We start from the raw sequence: 20774 nt of genomic DNA on the forward strand, positions 1-20774 counted from the left end.
ATTTGTTCTCCCTTTCTAGCCCACAATGCTCAATGACTGCTTATCAGACTGCAGGCAAAGTTTACTGCCCAGCAAAACTGGATTTCGCTAGAAATGCAGAGAGATGCATTGCAGGCACTACTTGAAAGAATTTCTGAACACTTACCATTGGAGTTTCACTTCAATTTCAATCTTTTTAAAACACAATTTAATGAGTTTTCCCAGCACCATGATTAATGTATTTTTAAAATGGAACCCAGCTGTCTTTTAAGGTCTTAGTGATACAATAAAACCTCTCTAGCCTGCTCATGGTTTACCTGGTCAGCAGAAGCCCGAGATAAAGTTGCCCCCTACAGTGCTTTGAATGACCGTCTCTCCACTCCCCAGCACTGCTGATGCACAAGCCAAGCTTTCTGGATTCTCACTGGGGTTCTGTGGAGCTGGTCTGAGAGCCAGCTAAGGTTTCTGAAGAGAGATTTACCTCGGCTTTAATGTATGTAGGACCGAATCCCAGGATGTGTCCAGAATCTCAATACTCACCAGCATCATTTCAGACTTTGCCTTTGTTTCAGACTCTGGAATCTGTTTTTCCGTTTCACTTTGGTTATCACTTCTGTATCGATAAGCAAATTTCTTTTTGAGAGCTTCAGCTATTAGTGCTACAGGATCAGTCGGGTCAGGTGATTTGCATGTTGCGCCTTCTGCTGGTCTTCAAAGGGAAAGGGAAATTAACAGTCACAGCAAGTCTTTAGAATGTAGTTAGAGCATCTTTGCATTCCCCTGCTGCCTTTCAAATGTTAGATCAGCAACAGTCCAAAATTCAAATGTTTCTCCATGAAAACTATTGAGTAAGACTTTGCATTAATAAAATAACACAAGTTATTGTGTACTCACCTTTTCACTGCACGCAGTTTGACACTGTTCATGTCTTTGAGGATCTCCAACATATTTGGTATTTCAGGCTTCTTTGGACCATTATCTATCAAAGTCTGTCCGGCGTTTATTTTCTTGCCTTTCCGCTCTTTAATGAGATCAACAGCAGACATACTCCGATGTACCCCAGGAGGTGGAAGAGGCGGTGGAGGAGGAGGAGGAGGAGGTGGTGGTGGTGCAGGAGCTGATGCAGTAGGACTTAATCCAGCTAAAACACACCAAGACATTCATTCCCCGTAAGAACTAAATGCCCTTTTAAAGAAAGCTTGATACATTAAGTATTTTGAAAAGGAACAGATTTGCTGCATATCAATTTATTTTTTCCTCAAAAGGTTGTCTTGTCACAAGACCACTGGCCCGGTTTAAGTCCTAAACCGCCTAAAAATGACAGCATTAAAACAATCACCTCAGCTAATTACTGTTCCAAAAGGATGTTCAGTTCCCAGTTCAGATACTAACAGTAGATGCACATCCATGTCAGACCTACAAAACTTGTTCAACACCAGGACCTGTTTCCACCAACTCTGCCCCTTGTTGGGGTCTATCAGTATTTAATGATGCTTGGAGAGAGTTTGAAAGGCAATGCAAAGTTATATTCTTAAGGCAGCCACTGTGTCTGGAAGAAATCACCGTTTAGAAATAATTTTACACATTAATAACAGTTTGGCCGGACAACAGCAATGAATGCATCCCAAGTAAAAATTCCAATTATACTTGTCATTTGCCAAGACAAGATTCTAAATGAAATTGCTTATTGACTGTAATCACAATCCCTAGATAAGCAGTAGTTATTCGTGCTAATTATTTTCAGAAAGGAAGGACTTCTCTTGTGAGATTCTTAACCCTGAATGGCAGAGGTCAGAAAGTTGTGTGAAGCCCAGTTAAAAAGTCTTCACCTTGTTTCTGTTACCGCCCATGTTTTTCTTTAAGTTTTTTGAATGTCTTCTTAAGACTCAAGAGGAGAGATTCGGCAACTGACTGAACCAATTAGGTTGTAACAAAAATCTAAAATTAAAGCTTCTTGCACCACTTTAGGTGAATATTAAGTCAGTGTTACAGAAGTCACCAAAGATATTACACAGGTCTTGGCAGAGAGTGAGAACTTCCCAAGTGTTTTGTTTCTAAAAGACGTCTATGGAATTTAAGTCACTGACTCTGCTCATGCAAATTGGGACCTTATTTTTATTTAACAAAAATCTTCACCCCACCCACCCTTAATTAATCTTAAAAGTGAACCAAACCAACTATCTTGGACAGACAGATGTATAATGTTAACATATTTAAAGCAGTTACCATATTCTACCAGAAGAGGGAGGTAAAGGAAAATGTTATTTAAATTAAAATCTAGATGAAAGCCTTCTACTGAACAGAAGGAAAAAAATCACACCTAGAAAAAATATTAACCAAGGGCATGTGTCATTTAGGTGATTATTAGCATTTTAGCAATTTGGTATGTTTAGAAGTGTGTTAATTTCAAGCTACTGTTGCTGTCAAAAGGAGGAATGGAACTGAATTATCTTTCAAACTATTTCAGTGCAATGAGTCAATTGCACATATAGTGGTCACATTATTTCCCTATTCGCTCCCAGATTTGGATACTGAACTCAACCTTGTCAGGAGAGCCAGCATTCATGATCTAATGGCTAAAGCCCAGGAAAGAATCAGTATACCTTTATTCCCAGCTTTCCCACACACCTGCTAGGTGACTGTGGCCAAAGTCACTTAACCTCTAACGCAGTTTCTCACCCTTCATTCCTATCTGTAATGGATACAGAATACAAAATAGGCCCTACTATCCTTGTGAGCTGCAACAATTCAAGTTTGTAAAGCACGCCAAGTATCTCAGTGGAAGGTGCTATATAATATAAAGTATCGTTGGGGTTCGGAGGGATGCTGACTATGGGACTGAGGTTAGGACATTCATATCAGGGGCCCTGTATGATTTTTAGCTTCCATCTGAACAGAAATTGGCACTCAAGAGCCCTCAGACCAACATCTGATCCCAAGAATGGCTCCTGTAGCAATTCAACCCTTTCCTCCTGCCCCAAAGCCCTTGTGTGTTATTGAACTGACTTATATGAGCCCATTTTCATGGGGAGGATTTAACTTGTGAACTTCTGCCCCAGAGACAAGTGAGTCAATGATATTAGAAACCAATACTAAAAAATAAGCAGCCATTGTAACAAGTTACAATTCTCTGAAGAGTACTAGGTCTGTTATAAGCTGTGAGAAGATATCACAGGTACCGTGCTTACTTATTCTTAGTCATGTAATAAGCACTGAAGTTTGTTAGAGATTTCTGCTGTCCTTGAACATTTCTAGCAACATGTCACTGTTTTGTAAGCCATTTGAAATATGTATTATATTCCAAAAGCATATTTAGTATCTCAGTGACACTAGACCTCATGACATATTATTGATACTCTGGGACTTAAGTATCCTTATAATACTTAACAGATATATTATGCCTTTGGTTTCATTCATATTTGCGCCAAACTTTGTTCTAGAAATCCTATTAAATGCTAATTATCTGCAGAATTCAGAACTCAAGACACTCTGCACAAATATTTGAAGAAATGATTTTTAAAAGTAGGAAATATAAGAATCTGGAGGTGTTGGTCCCCCTCTACCATTGGAGAAACATCTGTGTGGTCCCTGTTAGTATACTGTACCCACTCTCTTGAACGTGTTAAGTGAAAATAACGTGAAGTCCAGGCAGAAGGAGGAGTTAATACTAAACCTGATCTGCAGAAGGTTAGGATAGTGAATATCTGAAGTCTCATCTATTTGATATTTAATAGATAAATTTTGACCACCAGTCAGGCAGGTTTTTGGGAGTTGCCATCACACCACTACACGCACGTCTATCAGCTACGACTTGGTGGTGAAAAACACCATTTGCTCTTTACAATGGAAATCAGATAACATGACTATGGCTCACGGTCAATCAAGTTTTAGGTTTCCACGGTAGTTCACTACTGCATATGAATAAACCCATTCATGTACAACTAGGCTAGTAAAGGGCACACACTGTTTTCCTCTCACAGGTTTCAATTTCCATCCCACAACTCCAGATGGAATTTTAAAAAAAAGAGCCTTTTACCCATCACCTGCAAGTTTACTTTGTACTGTAGTTTCACAGTAAGACAGCACAGATATCCTGGAATCAAGCCTCAGTGAGGCTCTGTACAACCACTGTAAATGAAATTTGGTGCTAGCACTTCTTACAACCCTACAAACTTCACCATCAATCCTGCAATATCTCACAAAAATGATTTCATTATACTTACACGTATCGGTCAATCAGTTTTAAAAGAGCAGATTCCTTTTTAGCTAATTTGATATGAAAGTGAGACAGAGTTTAATACCTGCTGGCAGATTCTGCTGTTCTTGCAAGATTACAATTTTGGCTATTTGTGCCCTTAAACTGGCAAGTTCATTTTCTAGAGCACTAATCTTCTGCAGAGCTTCATCGTTCTTGGTCACCACACCCTTGGGGGCTGGCTCTTCTTGTAATAGGTTTGGTAAGGATACTTGTCTACCTGGTGGTCTTCCAGAGCAATATGGTTCATGTGGAAGAGGTGGAGCAGATTTTGACCAGACTTCTGATCTGTAACAAAGCAACAATTGTCACACGGGGCTGGTCTGTAGTAAGTGCTTCTACCAAGCTGCTAAGAGGAGAGAGCAAAACAGTTAAGTGTAAGCACTGAGCCAAACATTAAGATTGGACCTTCAAACCAAACTACTTACTTTTGGCCTTTTAAGGAGGAACCAAAAAACCCTCAGGTAAACATCTTCTCACCTGCTTCAGAAGTTTTTATATCCCTCTTTCTACAATGAAATATTTGCAAGTAACGTCTGGCAGAATCTGACTCATAGATCCCTAAAAACTAAAGTTGAAGTGGCATTGGTTTTAAGTTTTTGTTGTTTGTTTGTGTGTGTTTTTTTGGGGGGCGGAACGGGGGGGGAAGAGAGGATGGAATGCTGCCTCAGAAACACGGAGAGCCTGGTAGTGCTACAGACATTTACTAGTAATTATGATATACAAGTTATATAAGCAACAAAGATCTTGATATGAACACATTCCACCTTTGTTCTAATAGTGTGAATAAGAGAACACAAATTTAAGCTAAGGCAAGATTCAGGCTAGATATCAGGAAGGGCTTATAATCAAAAGTAATTAGTATATGAATCGGCCTAACAAAATAGTAAATACTACTAATAAAAGGGACACTATCAAGTTAAGTTAGGCCCAAAATTAAGGTTTGGTAAAAGTAAACTTTATTAATAAATGAAGAGACCTGTTTATAAAAGCTTTTTGTGATTAAAAAGCTTTCCAGTGGAATTTACACGTTCCCCTGCAGTGTTCACAACCTGATATTGCAGCACTAATGTACTGCACAATAACTTAAGTGTCATTTCATTGCCCAAGATGAAAAAGCATACTTGGAATACTTTCAGTTAAATTTGAAGTGTTAAATTAAAAGCAAGACAATAAATTTTAGCAGCCCCATGGGTTACACTAAAAAGTTAGAGATAATAGGGTTTTTGACATTCAGTGAATAAAATAGTCTCATCTAGTCTATTACTCAGCTCTTGGCAGGGCAATCAAACTCTAAGTATAAATACTATTTTTTCTAGCTCCAATCTGTTTTTCCTCTGAATGCCTTGTGCGAACAGTTACTTCTAAGTTTTCACATTTGTTTGCTTTGCTGTTGGAATGAAGCTTCTTTAAAAACTTGCCCATCACTGACAATTTTAGATTTTTTCCACCTCTGAGAATTTTTTTGTATGCAATTTGTTCCTTTTGAGATGGAATAGCTTTCCATGTTCTACAAAGTCCACTTTCCACCTATACTGTCCCACTGCATAGACAACCCTAGTTTGATAGGATTCTTCAGATTCTTGTTCTCAGAATTGTCAATGGGCATGAAGCTTTGTGGCAAAGTTTAATGTTACAAAAGCTGTTTAGTAGGAGAATAATGCATCGTAAGAAGAACAGGTGAGAAGAGAAGCCTCATGCACTAAAAAATTCTTTTTACGAGCCCCTGCCTTCATGGTATGTAACCAGTAAAGGAATGAAAACACAGGCTGTGTTTGCTACTTCCCTTCTTATACCTGTCAAAAAAAACCCCAGAATATTTTAACACTATGATATTAAAATATAGGAAGTTTCCTGCTTATTTGATAACTTCAGATCTTGAAAGCTAGATACCAAGGTACCAGAAATACTGTTCAAGGCAATAGTACAACTAATGCTCATTACTGAGAGAGAGGATTACAAGAATGAACTAAGATACTGTAGCTGCAGAAGAAAAGCCCATATTTAATTAACTCCCACTTGAATTCTTACAATTCCTCAAGCATATCAGGATCTTGGGTTTCAGTGGCACTGCTTGGTCAAACACTGGGGAAAGAATTCTGAATAGAAATAGGACTTTTTGAAATACCTCATCTGCAGATTTCAGAGTAGCAGCCATGTTAGTCTGTATTCGCAATAAGAAAAGGAGGACTTGTGGCACCCTAGAGACTAACACATTTATTTGAGCATAAGCTTGTGTGAGCTACAGCTCACTTCATTGGATGCATCCGATGAAGTGACAGCTTATGCTCAAATAAATGTGTTAGTCTCTAAGGTGCCACAAGTGCTCATCTGCAGAATGTGCTTTAAGTTACACAGTTCATGGCCCTGGTTTAATCAGAGTTTCAGTTGTACTCTTATAGTAGTATTGGCTGCCCGGCCAATATATTTGTAGCGCTTGTTCCTATTTAAATGGAGAGAGCCCATACATGAGATTCATAGGGTCTTTTAAGGCTAAAAGGGACCCATTAGGATCTTACTTCCTGCCTAACACGTGCCATAGAACTTAACCCAGGGATAACAGACAAACAAGTAAGGTGGACGTTGCAGGCTTTGCAGCTAGTCCATCCTTCATAGAAAAGTAAATTAACTGCAGACAAAAGAATTCCCAATTGCTGTTTATTGCAGTATCTGTAATTCATACTCTATTTGTATGTTTATCACTGTTGAGAAGTGCTGAATTGACAGCAATGGAAACAATATCCACAGAATACATACTGCCTAGACAGGAGCAGGTACAGTTTTTTTGGATTCTTGGATGTCTGTCCACCCAGAGCTGTACTAAGACAAAACACTCCTCCTTTCACTCAACATCTGAACTGGTGACCTAGAGGTGGGAGGTTTCAAATCCTATTACCAGCTATCTGCAACACCCAGGTCCTGCCTATTTAATATTATTACTTTGACTTTTGAACTGGGGACCACTACTTCATAGATTGCACATTTATCTCTAATAGTTTTAGGACTGTCCTTATTTTTAAGGTAATGCAAAATTAAAATAAAATAAATGTTGTATCCTCCCAGGACAGAATTCAGGGTTTTCATAGGGTTCCTGGAACCATAAATCCTGGGTAGCATCTTGGATTTACTCCAGAGGACCTTGTCCCCTTGGTTCCCCCGACAGCTTTTAAAGCTTCATTTTGTATTGAAAAAGAACAGCTGAACACTAGCTATGTACAACTGGAATGTGAAGTATTTATTCAACATAATTAATCCATACCGATAAAATATCTGCTTAAGAGTCAACATTTCAGTGTGCGTAGGTGATGAATTTCATTGTCTGGCCTGGGGCTATTATTGCCAAGTTATTTTTACTTCCTTCAGTGCTGACTTAAATCATGCCACTGAATTTTTGAATTAACAGCACTTTATTCACACAGATTAAATGAAAGACATTCAATAATACTTCAAATTGATTTGATTTTTTAAAAAGCTTATTTAAATACTGTAGTAAAGGGACTTTATATAATAAGGTACTTTGATGCACAGTAAGTTTATTGAAATATATTTGTTTCAGTAGAACATTTGGAATTTACCACTTGAAAAATACATGTCTGAAATGTGACTATAGCATTCAGTGTACAGGGGGACAAAATGATGTGCAGTTTAGTGGTTCAGCAAGGCTGTTAATAGATCTGTTTTTGACAGTGTAGAGAAAGTGGATCTCATCCTCTGTAAGCAGGTATATATATTGACATAGGGACATAAGCATGCATAGTGAACTACTTGTTAAGCATTTTATGGGAAGTAGATATTGCAAATAAATATCTTTATATTTATGTGGGCTTCTTGGACCAGGGATTGCCCTTCTAGAGTGTTTGAAAGCAACCTACTGAACATTACTGTAATTAATGTTAAATATTTCACATGTACAAGTAACAAGCCAAATTTAAGACCCTGCCTAACGAAGTAATTTTTAGAGCTACCCTGTAACTCACCGTTTGCCGTCCAGCTGTCAACTTTTGAGTTCAAGGATGAGATCACTTTACACAATGTTCCTTAGTGAGTTCTCCCCAAATAGCAATTTCAACTAACAATACCCAAGTTCCACAACAATCTGTAGGTGCTTCCTTGAAGCAAAGAGCTGCTCTTCCCATTGATACTATAAAGCTGAATGACTGTACAACTCAGCTCTTACACAAGAGCCCAGGAGTTGAACAGCCATTCCTTGTGCTGAAATGTACCTATCAAAGGGATTTATCTCTGAAAAGTCAAGTTGATGGATTTCTGCTATTCCCTTTGGAGTTATTGACATTAACAGTGGCTTGCAGCCATATTCCTATTATGCAATATTTCACTATAGCACGTTGTGTTGGAGGGCACTGAGGTCATCACTAAATGCATGCTTTTAAAACAGGTGTCCTTTGGAGGAAGCTACTACATCTGTGAATACCAAAGCCATCAATCAGGGCCCTCAGATGCTCCTTATTTAAAGTAAACAGAAACCTGGTCTACTCTAGAAAGCCTATGCCACTGAAGCCTGCACCAGCATGACTGAACCAGTGAAACCTGTAATAATACAGTGTCCACAAGAGCCATCTCATTCCATGTGTATACAGAGCACTATACCCATAAAAACACTCCCTGCCCATTGCAGTAGTACCTGTCCTACAGCTATGGGCGAGGCTCCCTAGTCACTGCCTGCCCATTTTCATGCTTATAAAAATTAAGTACAAAATGCAAGTGTGTGTGTGTTTTTACAAGCACAAGTGTCTCTGCTCTGCACTGCAGAGACTTAACCAGAGAGGTCAGTAGAGGCAGGTCAGATATTGTGGGACACTACCAGAAAGACCAATTGCACAAGTGTAGCTGAATCCCCATTGCTTGTTTAGCACTGCAATCCCACAGAAGCAAGATTCAGGACCAGCAGCAATAACCCCTGCTCAAAGCAAGTGCAGCAACAACAAAAACAAGAGAGCGTTGACGATGGTCTCATATCATAGAGAGCATTTGTGTGGGGACACAATAGTGATATGGGTGCCTTCAATGCTAGAATTATCTAGTGCATAGCCTGTCTTTCCTGGATCAAAGCCCCATGTCCGCTCAAGTTGTGGTTCTTCCATTCATAAACCTGACTTCAGTTTCTTCCCTCCTTGCTCCCCACAATACTGAAATGCTTGCACACCTATAGTGTTAAGTACACTAGACAGCAAGTGCTACGATTTGAAGGGAACCTATGATGAAATTGAGGAGATTTAACAAACATACCTGAGCCTTGTGGAGACTTCACCTTCTTCTTGCACAATCCATCCCACATCTGCAAAAGAGGCTACCGTGTCTTCTCTGAGCTGTTTAGAGTGGTTTATTTCTGTAGAGTGAGAGGTAACCTAGAATTTTCAAGACAAAAGTTATTTTTTTAAAGTTAATAAGGGATTGTTCCTTTTGAAAGCACTCTCCAAACCATTTTATAGTTGCATTTGAAGGAGTACAAGAGCTTGATACTGTATGTAGCTATCAAGATACACACAAGACACCAGGGATCTTAGCATACTTGGCACTAAGATAGTATCCAAAGCCCACTAAAGTTAAGGACTTCCATAAGCATTGGATCGGGCCCCTTGTTTTTACTGAGATTATTTTTGCTATTTAAAAAGGTCATGACAAGTTTCCTAGGCTATACCAGCTTATTTAGCACTATAAAGCCAATGCAAGTTATTTGTTATATAGGAGATAAGCCACAAAGTACTTCACTGGCACAGGCAGGCAAAGTATTCCAAGTCTACAAACAGTCACCACTCAATTATATTATATTAAATCAAACGTTTTAATAGTCAATTTAATAGGGTCACTAGAACTTCCTATTTTGATCAGATTTATTTAATGTCATTTATTTTGAAAGTGAAATATTTTAGGTGGTACTTGACCCTTCCCTCCTTCAAAACTGATGTGCTCTCTGCAAATGTCAGGGCTTGAAAGAAGTTAGTATTTACATGACCACTGCAGAAATTAGAAAACTGAAAAAAACTGACACAAGTCAGTTATTGAAACTTCCCCGTCCAACCATTACAAGTCTTTTCATGTGCAAGAGGGAGGGAAGAGATGGGAGGGAATGGGGACACGACACTAAGGTTTTAACAAATTGTCTGTCCCTGTGAGCCCCGTACCAAACAAACTCAAACTGCTTTTAAAATGGGATCTGTTGTATTTGTTTAAAAACTTTGCAGTCATGGGGCAGACAAAGCTCCAGAGACTGGAACTGTTTGTACAACTGATTTAAACCTGCTTTCACAGGGTTTAACTAATAGATGAGAATTATTTTGGCCACCAAAACAGTCTACAGCAGCAGTTCAGACTGGCTTTAAGACCAGTTTGAAAGGCTGGAAGAGTTTCCCCAGTGAAAGCACAGCCACGTAGTTTGAACCTGTATACCCACCCCAGGTGATTACTATTACCCTCAGTACACTAGCAAACTGAAATAAAGTTGAAAGTGGTTTTCAGCAACAGTTCATCCTGACCGAACCAACAATGAAAAATGGTTTCAGTGTTATCTAGGCCAGGTAAAACCTGTTCATATTTCAGAAAGCGGGCTGGCTGTGTCTATACTTCTGAACTTCATGCCTGTAACTCACCCCACTGCAGCTCTACCATTGCTAACACCAGGAGAAGCTGCAGCATAGATGGGGTGCTTTTACTACCTGCCGAAGTAGCACACCGTATCAGCTGTGGGTGAACACTTTTCACAAAGCAATCACTCTGTATCTGACTTCAGTCCTCATCCTCCAAGGAAACCTGCACAACACTTTCAAGACATGAGCCTGGGAGCTCATAAGTTTGCTATATACTAAAACTCATGGACTCAATAGAGACAGGAGATTTATGGCTTATTACAACAATCTATACTACACTAACCACCACAGCTGCCTTCCCCCTCCTTCCTTACTTCTGGGAGACTTCTGTGCCACTGCTCAATGCAGAATTTGCGCTGAATTAATGTTCTGCACAAATTTCATTGCCCCCCCCACAGAATTGGTGCTGCAGAGCTGCTGGCCCCCACTTGAGACCACTGGGCCCAGTAAATAAAATACAGGACACTACTGGAGGGGCAGAGGAGGGGGAGCTGGAGGGTTCTGGGCAGCTGTGGTTACCAACATATCCTGAAGGAAGGAGGTAGAGTTCAGGAAACTCTATACAAGCCCAGGATCCAGCATAAGACTGTTTCTTTCTCTGGAGCCCTGGGCTCTGGGACAAGGGAGTGTGGGTGTCTGAGCTTGGGGGTGGGGGGACACACCCTGTGGCTGGGCTCTGGGACGAGGGTGTGCTGGTGTCTGAGACCCGAAGGGTAGAGTTTTCCCCCCCAAGATGTGCCAAGCTGACACGTATGACAAACCCAGACTGAGGTGCCCAAACAAAGCATAACAGAGAAACAGGAACTGGGTTGTTGTAGAGGTTACTTTAACTCTCTACTACTGGGGGAATCTTTTTTGTTATCTGTATTGTTACAGACATACTTATGAACAGGTATGTTGACAAATAAAATCTGCAGAATTTTGCAGTTTTTGAAATTTTTTGGCGCAGAATTCCCCCAGGGGTACATCCCTTTCCTCCCTATGACTGGAGGAGTGTTAACAGGCCACTTCACCTTGAATGTTTAGCATAAGTAAACACATCTCAGGGGATCAATCTGTCTCATCTTGTATTTAGCTGTGACACTGGGTACATTTCCCAGACTATATAGAGCAGCTCTATATATTCTGGAAAGCTTGTCTCCCTCGCTAACAGAAGTTGGTCCAATAAAAGACATCACCTCACCCACCTTGTCTCTCTAGGGGCACGGCTACACTTGCAGATGTAGAGCGCTTCGCAGAGCACAGTATGGAAAGTGCTGCAGTCTGTCCATACCGACAGCTGATAACGCACTGGCGTGGTTACATTTGCAGCACTTGCAGCGGCATTGGAAGTGGTGCATTATGGGCAGTTATCCCAGCATGCAAGTGACTGCAACATGCTTTTCAAATGGGGAGTGGGGTGGGATGGAGTGTGACAGGGAGCGTGTTGTGTGTATGTGGGGGAAGAGAGTGGGTTTTGGGGGTGCTGAGTGTGTGTCAGCATGCTATCTTGTAAGTTCAGACTCCCCCGCCTCTCTCTCACTCACTCAAGCAAACAGTAAATGTTTGCTTTTTCTCCGAGCTGTAAGCAGCCAGCTTCTCTGAAACGGAGCTTTGAAAGGGCATTTCTGCATTCCTACAGCCGATTTCACAACAATGACAAGAGTGGCCACTTGACTTAAGGGGATTATGGGACGTTTCCGGAGGCTGATCAGAGCGCAGTAATGCAGCACCTCGTTCACACTAGCACTGTGGCGCTCCAGCGAGGGCGCAGCAATCGTTATTCCACTCGCTGAGGAGGAGTACCGGCAGCGCCATAGCCGCAGAGTCAGCGTGCTCTACATGCCTTGCCAGTGTGGACGTGGAGTGAGCTAGGGCGCCCGGGGCTCCATTACTGCGCTGTAACTCGCAAGTGTAGACAAGCCCTAATATCCTGAAACCGACACAGCTACAACTCTGCATACAAACTACCACTTACGTTATCAGTAGTACTGGAGACGCTGCACCTGTAGCTGATGATGATGGAGTTCAGTAGACAAGGCTAGTAATCCTACTTACAACTCTATTAACATTGCTTCGTCTGCTTTGTAGGTAGCAGACAGGGTGAACAGGCCAAATTTGAATACGTGTTGCCACAACCGTATGTACCTGGTTGCAATGGGTGGAGCAAGGACCTGGACCCAGGCCCAGCCCCATGGCACAAGAACCACCGCTGAGGGGTAAGCGTTGGGAGAACTCGCTCTCCAACCCCTCCCCTGGGCTTCTTTTCTGCACCCGGCCAGGAGCAGTGTGCTTGCCTAGGGCCCCACAACCCATCAGAGGGTCGGGATTTAACGATTGGGAAACACTAGCATAGAGTACTGCATTACAACTCTCACTGCTCCATTGGAGGTGTCTTTTGATTAAAAGAACCAAAAGAAGTTATGACCAGATATGACACCTGTATTCACATTAAGGGTGATAAATAGAATATCACAATTAAAATACTTCTAGCCATTTAATCCGTGTTGTCAACACGGATTTTTCTTGTGATATTGGACACACCAGGAGCTATCACCATGACAGGATTAATAGTTAAGATTCAAATAACAGAGACAATTTACTCTTACCTCAGGAACTGTGCTTTACAAAAGAGATTAAATTCTACAAATCATATTTACGTAGTCAAGTTACCTAAACATCAGTGGTGATTGAAAGCTGAATCCCACATATTTAGAAACAAGTTTTGCTGGTATACTGAGAGTTTTTTGTACTTGCCCCCCCCCTTTATTTTTTTAAACTCTAAGGAGGTTTGTATGAAAACAGAATCTTTGCTGCTTGTGTGCTCTCTCTCTCTCTCTCATTCATATATATATATATATCTTATTTCTGACCACCTTAAGATCTCCATAATAGCTAACTGCAACATCATAGATGATTTGGATGTCTAGAAAAGAAAAAAAAAATTGCAACATGAGCTTGCTCTCTATAATTGAAGTTTTCCAAAAAGCTTTGTATGAAGCGTGAGCAAGTCTTTAAATGAAAGATTTAAAATAATGCATAATCCACCTCCAAGAATCTTTATTTTATCCTCTATTACATCAGATTTCAATACATTTTCAAGTCATATACTACTTCACCAGCCCCCTCCCCTCTGTGGCTTCCTGACTAAAGACAGCGTCTGGATCACTGCTTTAACATCATGAGCAGTGGGGAACCAGGGAGCTGACAGGCATCTCCCTGCAGGTGCTATGATGTATGATCCAGCTAGGAGAGACAGCAAGAGGCCCACGCCAACTGATCTCTTCTACAGGACACACTAGGTAGCAGGAGTTGAGCCAGGGAGGGCAGCATGCTGCTAGTGCCAGAGAGAAAGCACCCAGCTTTGACCAGCGGTCTCAGGTTTTTCTCCCCAGCTCTCAGCCCATCCAAGGCTAGGTCTACACTTGGAGTTAGGGTGTGATTCCCAGCTTGCGTACACATACTCACATGAGTTCTCCTCAAGCTAGTGAGCTAAATATAGTCGTGTAGCTGCAGTAGCACAGGCCGTGGCAGCACAGGCTAGCTGCCCGGACTACAGACTCTCCTGGACCCCGAGTATGTACTTGGGGATGGCTAGCCCATGTCACTGCTGCCCATGCTACTACTTGGGGTGACTAGCCCATGTTACACTGCTATTTTTTTAGCACACTAGCTCAACGAGAGCTAGCATGAGTATGTCTACGCCAGCTGGGAATCATACCCCTCGTGCCAAGCGTAGACGTAGCCTAAGTGCATAATATGTGAACATATCTACTGGAATTACTTGAGTTCCCACCCCCCTGCTCACAGACACCTCTCAAAGCTACCTCCTCTCCCTCCCCATAGAAATTAAGTACAACTGTTCTGCTCTGGGTGTTGTCACAGCACACTCCCAACCACTTTTTGCCTTCACTCAAGGTATGGCTGAAGGCACTGGAGAAATACCATCTAAAGCTTCTGAAGCTTAGAAAGTTCTGAATAAAGACTTACTAGTCTGGAATCAACACCTTGGGATATTTTAAACAAACACTGGGAATAACTTCTCTTTGAGCAAGTTAACTACATCCACGGCCACGTTTGTTGGGTTAGTGCATTAGCCTTTCACTTGGAAAGCCTCAGATGAATACTAAGGTCAAAAAAGTTTGACAAATTCAACTTATTTCCCTAGCGGATGCTTGTCTGACAAAGGCAGACAATACAATACAACTGGGAATCATTAGTGCACAGAAAAGAGACATAGGACTAGAATGTTACAATTGAACAATAGTGGATTTAAGGGTATTGGCTGAGCTGGATGAGGTAGCTTGTGCAGCTCCTCTGTATTAAGCCTGGCCCTAACTTGTACTAGTTCCTCAACTACACTCATGAATCAGGATAGACTGAGTGAGCTAGACACTCTCACTTTTACTCTTCCATATCTCCCCTTACAGCAAGTGATTTACAGTGTCAGGTGTAGTTTATATAGTACATGCATTAAGCTGCTACATTATAGGTTACTGAATACTAAGAGCCTCGCATACAATATGGAAAGTCAACTGCATCTGCCATTACATGTTTGTTTGTTTGTTTTTAATTCCAATGAAATCCTCAGAGACCAATAGAAAGGAAAGCTACTGCAATAGCTAGCCCCTAAGACATTAAACCCTCAAATAAAACTTTAGGCTATGTCAGTCTCTATTGTTTTAAGATTGGTGGAATGAAGGCTTGCCATGTTGTAAAGCACATATGAACATGGTAGTAACAGATACATATCTCCAACCCGTTTATCAGAAGTTCATGGTGAAATGAAGACTTGTAGAGAATATGGGTTATGGTTCTTAGCTGGAGTTAAGACACACTGATTATAGGCATGCACTAATGGCTGAAGCAAGTAATTTAAAAGAAATTAACTTACAGCAGGTTCAGTGCATGGTCCTTTCATACTATAGCTAAAGCTAGCAGGAAAGAAAAAAGGAAAAGAGATATCTATAGGAAAGTTTCAGCATAGCAACAGTCTAAAAGGAGAACAGTCAAGACAGGTGCTGAAAAGAACACTCAGAATTCCATCTTCTGAGTCAAACACACAGAAACCAGGCTTATGTATCTCTAACATGTTGGACAAGACCAAAAGACTTGTATACAGTGCTTTAAACAAACAACTTTAATGGGATTTGAAGGTTTAATTTGTTGACTAAAGCTCAGATATTTACAAGATTTCAAAGTCAGTTCACTAGAACAGCTGTGCTTCTACTTCTTCAGATCATCATCTTTCATCCACTGTATTATCACAATCAGATTTATATACTAAAGGCAAATTTTAAACAAATTTTAAACTTAAAGTGACTTTATTCCTGAAGCAGTTTATTCTTCAAAATGTCTGGGAAATGCCAAATACTTCATTAATAATAATGCAAAGTTTAGATTGAAATATTAATATTTGATTCATATAAGAAGCAGGAAAGTCAAGTTAGGGCTCCTACAGGCACAGTGTTCTTGTAAGAAGACAATACAAGACACAGGGTTTCCTCTTATTCTACAAGAAATGAAGTTATCTGGCTAATAAAATGGTAAGGAACTTAATTTCTCTTTAATAGCAGAGGGAGGTCTTCCTATCAACATCACCTATGCTATTAAAGAAAATTAGAGAAACAAATATATTTTAAGCAGTGAAAAGCCTACATTTGTTTGAATTACTAAGCCTTAAAATGGACATTTCCCAACCACGAAACTTTCTACACAAAGCCGCCTTCTCCTCTCCCCACATCTCAAAAAGACTGATGCGGTTTCTTTCTCAGCTCAAGAATTTCAGCCCCTCCAAATTATCCTATTTGGAAACTTTTCTTTGCTATCCAAAACAGAGTTTTAGAAAGCACGTGTTGCAGTTTCTGTATTTGCCATCTGTTCCAGAAAGACTTCTTGTTGCAACACAAGGAGGACAAAATAACCACCTCTTGTTTATATCATTACCATCCCCCCCACCCAACTTCCTAGTCTGTTCACATTAGGAGTGCACAATTCAGAGTGCAGCACAGAATTTGACATTCTTTCACCTACACAGTTCAAGTCTACATTTAAAGACTGAACAAATAGTGAGCTCACACTATCTTGTTTACCATGTTCACCTTCAGAGAATTTATATCATGTGCATAAGCAACATGTATTTACTTTTCACTCATTCTTAAGTAACATTGTTTGCCTTTCCATTACCCAGGTTTATAAACCCAATTTATCAGTTAAATACAGCTTTGGAAGTGATGTCTGATGATACTTATTTTTTGGCCACAACGGAGATTGCTTTTTTACTTTTGTAGCCAAAAAAGTCTCTTGCCTTGGAAGAAAGCAGTCAAGAACGGCAAGCTGCTAAGTTTTCCTGAAGAGGTTTTTTTGTTTTGTTTTTTTTTTAAAAGAGAAACATACAATAAATTCTGTGGTGAATGCCCCCAGACAATAAAGGCATTCAGGAGATTATAAACTTGCCTCTTACATCCTTAGAAGTCAACCCAGAGGACTCTCACTTTTGTGAGGAGCTAGCATACGCTGCAGTAGCAACGTTTACCACAGCTCCACTACAGATTGGAGCAGGCCAATTGAAGTAGAGCTCTTTGAAATACTGCTTATTTTTAAAAGCAGGGACTATTTTACAGACAAAGCTCTACTAGAGCCACACAGTGCTATTTTACAAATTAACATTCTTAGAGGTTCAATGAAGCGTGTTGGAAGTGTCATGGTATAAACACCAATGTCACATTTGCTGGGGGTATCAGAGTAGAAACTGAAGAGACTAGACTTTGGCAAGACATGGTGGTGGACAGGGAGGAGGAGGGAGGAAAACTAACTTTGGTATGAACAAGGGGCCTCTTCTACTCTGCTTATTTGAAGCATCCAAGACTTAACCTACACATTTTCTTTTAAATGCACCTGCAGATCAACTTTAAAGTTCTCTAACACAAAACAAACACCATAGAGAAAAATGGAAAAGTATTTTAAGAAGGTTTTTAAACTGTGGAGAATTCCTACCTGAAACTGAACTCTTGGGCACTGGATAAGAGAGAGATTAGTACCAATTTTCCTTACAATACTTCGAGATGAACCATAAGGCTTTCCTGACCAGAGCACCTGAGGGAAAAAATTCGGTGAACCGTTACAGTACTTGTTAGATCATTTACCCAATATACAATTAAGATACAATAAAGTTATTTGCTCCATCCAGCAATATTTGTACTGTCTAATGTTTAAATGTACACATACCAAAACTACATATTCCCCTGCAGCATGGAAGACAATGGACTCAAATTCATACTGGTGACCCACACTATTTTGACAGTCATACTTTAACTTGCTTGCATCAGCACAAATAATTTAAGTATTTGCAGCATGTTCAATGCTATTCAAAGACAGTCTTCTGCCCTAAGGAATTCACATTCTATGTGACAGACCTCAAGTCACAACACATTGAGACACTCAGCACAGAGCTAACTTTTTTTTTTTTCTTTAAATAGATGAAGCATGTTAAGTTGGGGGAGGAAAAGGAATTTGAAGTAGGTCAAATACCTCCTTCCAAGACATGGACAAAAGCAGAGTTTAATAATTATAAAAAACCCTAATAAGTTATCCCTAGCTCTGTTTCCCAGCACATTCTCTTTCTCACCTTAGAATGAAAGCTCTTTGGGTCAGGGACTGCCTTTACTTATGTATCACACAGCACAAGGCACACTGATGCTGCTAGTATCGCTACCAACTAGCGCAGGCTGGCCAAGCAGTTATGGGATTCCTTGATAGTTTATTGTGAAAGTTTGCATGTTCTATTAAACATACTGTAATGTATGCTATGCATCTTAACACTTGAACTGTGCCCCTGCAAACACTACATACTCTTATGGACTCAATAATTACACTGTCTACCTGCTTAAGATGAAACGTTAATATTGTCTTAGAATTGATATGCAGACCTGTCCAGTCTTTGTTAAATTTAGGCCAGGGATCATCGAGGTAACATAGTATAGCTATTCTTATGTCAATACCACACTAATAATGACTAAGGGTATCAACTCAAATCAGAAAGGTCTCTAGCACACTGAGACTGGGGCTCTGGCAAATAGCATATCAGCACAAATTCAGGATTCTGAAAATAAGAAATCTGACCTCAGTATCAGAGAGAGGAATTGTTTAGGCAGTACAGTACTGAATAATGAGAGGAAGTTTATCATTTTTTCCCCTAACAGTGAAATCTAGACTACAGGCTACATAAACAGTGGAAATCACTCAAAATTGGATTTGAGAATGTACCTGAACATAGTGTATAGTGGGGAGAGGAGGAGAATCAGCAGCTGATAAATCACCTAGCTTACTTGCTTCCTCTTAACTGCCTCAATCCCACAAATGAGAAATGTTATAAAAATCTACACCACTTGGTGTTTGGAAATTTAATTGTTACCACAAGCCTGCTATGGAAGAGAAAGGGCAGGAGGAGGGGGAAAAAAAGAAGAAAAAAAAGAAAGAAAGAAGAAACTGGAGCTGTTCTTTCCCATATTAAGAATATTTTTTAAAAACTGGACCCAAAGATATAGGACAATGACTATGTCAATACAGATTGTTTGGATGATCTGAATTGGTTGTGAAGAGGATCCAGCGAGGTTGCTCAGGATTTCTACGGTTGTAGATCTCAGTTTTGTGTTCAAAGAACTGGTGTCTGGTATGAATTTGTGTTCCTATTCTCTAACCTCTATTTTAGATCATCATAAGGCACTAATTAGGTCTTATGTAAACTGAGTTTTATAATTTCAGCTTGCCAGCTCTCCTGACAAAAAGGTCATCAATCTACAATAATCTGGCAAAATATAAATTTAAATATAACACAATTGTAAATCTTCCTTTCCCACCCTCCCTGCACATTTAAGAGGAAGAATATGTAGGAGGTCTCACAGCAGAGGACTGCACCTAAGCTACTTCTTCTGTTCAGAGTGGCTCCCAACCGTGTCAGTAGGAAAATGGTTGCTGTGCAACTGTTTTAGTTTTGATCTGCTGCTTCTGCTGAGCAGTGAAAGAAAGGGCTACAGTGCTGCATGAGGCAGGGAGTCAAGAAGTGTACACACTCCTTTCTGCTTCCCCTCAGAGAATGCAGCTCTTCTGCTCTTGCACATAGCACAGCCTTCAAAGAGAGAAGCACAGACAACACAATTAGAATCACAATTAGTTTTGTGGTACTTTGCTGGGGGCTTGGAAATTATGGCAGGAATAAGAATATGTTATGGGCTCCTGGGAAGGAGGGAAAGAAGAGAAAGATTACAGTGAAACAGGAAATTTTATGGGGTGTGGAGAAGAGGCAAAGGGGAAAGAACATGGTGTGGTTGGCTGGCTGATTGACAACATGTGCAAAACAAGGTCAAGAATGGTCTCTATCACCATTGCCCCTCCCTTGAGGTGGGGAAAGGTTTTGGGATAGGTGAAGCCAGAAGAGTACCACTTCTGCAGCTCTCAGACCTACTAGAATGGGAGAAAGGGGTGTTACTGAACAGACTACAAGGTATGTCTACACAGCAATAGTGAGTCTGAGCTCAGGTATACAGACTCAGGCTCATGCTACAGCACTAAAACAACAACAACAACCATAATCATGCAGACATTCTGGCTCAAGCTTGCACTCTGAAACGCACCCACTTTCCTGGGCTTCAGAGCCTGAACATCTTCATGGCTATTTTTAGCTTCTTGGGGCTTGTCTACACTGGCACTTTACAGCGCTTCAACTTTCCCGCTCAGGGGTGTGAAAAACATCCTGCTGAGCACTGAAAGTTTCAGTGCTGTAAAGTGCCCCTGTAGACAGTGCACCAGCTATTCCCCTCATGGGGGTGGGTTTTTTTAAGAGTGCTGAGAGCTCTCCCAGCAGTACGCTGCGACTACACAAGCCACGTTAAAGCGCTGCCACGGCAGCACTTTAATGTTGCCAGTGAAGACATGACCTTAGTAAGAGCCCGAGTTTG

The 20774-nt window shown here is 40.6% G+C and overlaps 1 protein-coding gene across 5 annotated transcripts in view; it reads right to left on the minus strand.

Annotated features, from left to right (window-relative positions):
• The window catches only part of MTFR1 (mitochondrial fission regulator 1), a 37409-nt gene that overhangs the window by 2456 nt on the left and 14179 nt on the right, over positions 1-20774 (minus strand). For 3 of the 5 annotated variants that reach the window (XM_073331011.1, XM_073331010.1, XM_073331012.1), the window contains 5 exons: positions 17815-17913; positions 9482-9600; positions 4281-4522; positions 874-1120; positions 520-688 (listed from right to left, as the gene is read on the minus strand). In XM_073331011.1, coding sequence (XP_073187112.1) covers positions 520-688; positions 874-1120; positions 4281-4522; positions 9482-9600; positions 17815-17913 — 876 coding nt within the window. Of the gene's footprint in view, positions 1-519; positions 689-873; positions 1121-4280; positions 4523-9481; positions 9601-15712; positions 15753-17814; positions 17914-20774 lie in introns of those variants that run through there. The other 2 variants (XM_073331014.1, XM_073331013.1) reach the window with 2 other exon arrangements.

Source organism: Lepidochelys kempii, chromosome 2 (genome assembly GCF_965140265.1).
Source record: "Lepidochelys kempii isolate rLepKem1 chromosome 2, rLepKem1.hap2, whole genome shotgun sequence".
Taxonomy (NCBI): domain Eukaryota; kingdom Metazoa; phylum Chordata; order Testudines; family Cheloniidae; genus Lepidochelys; species Lepidochelys kempii.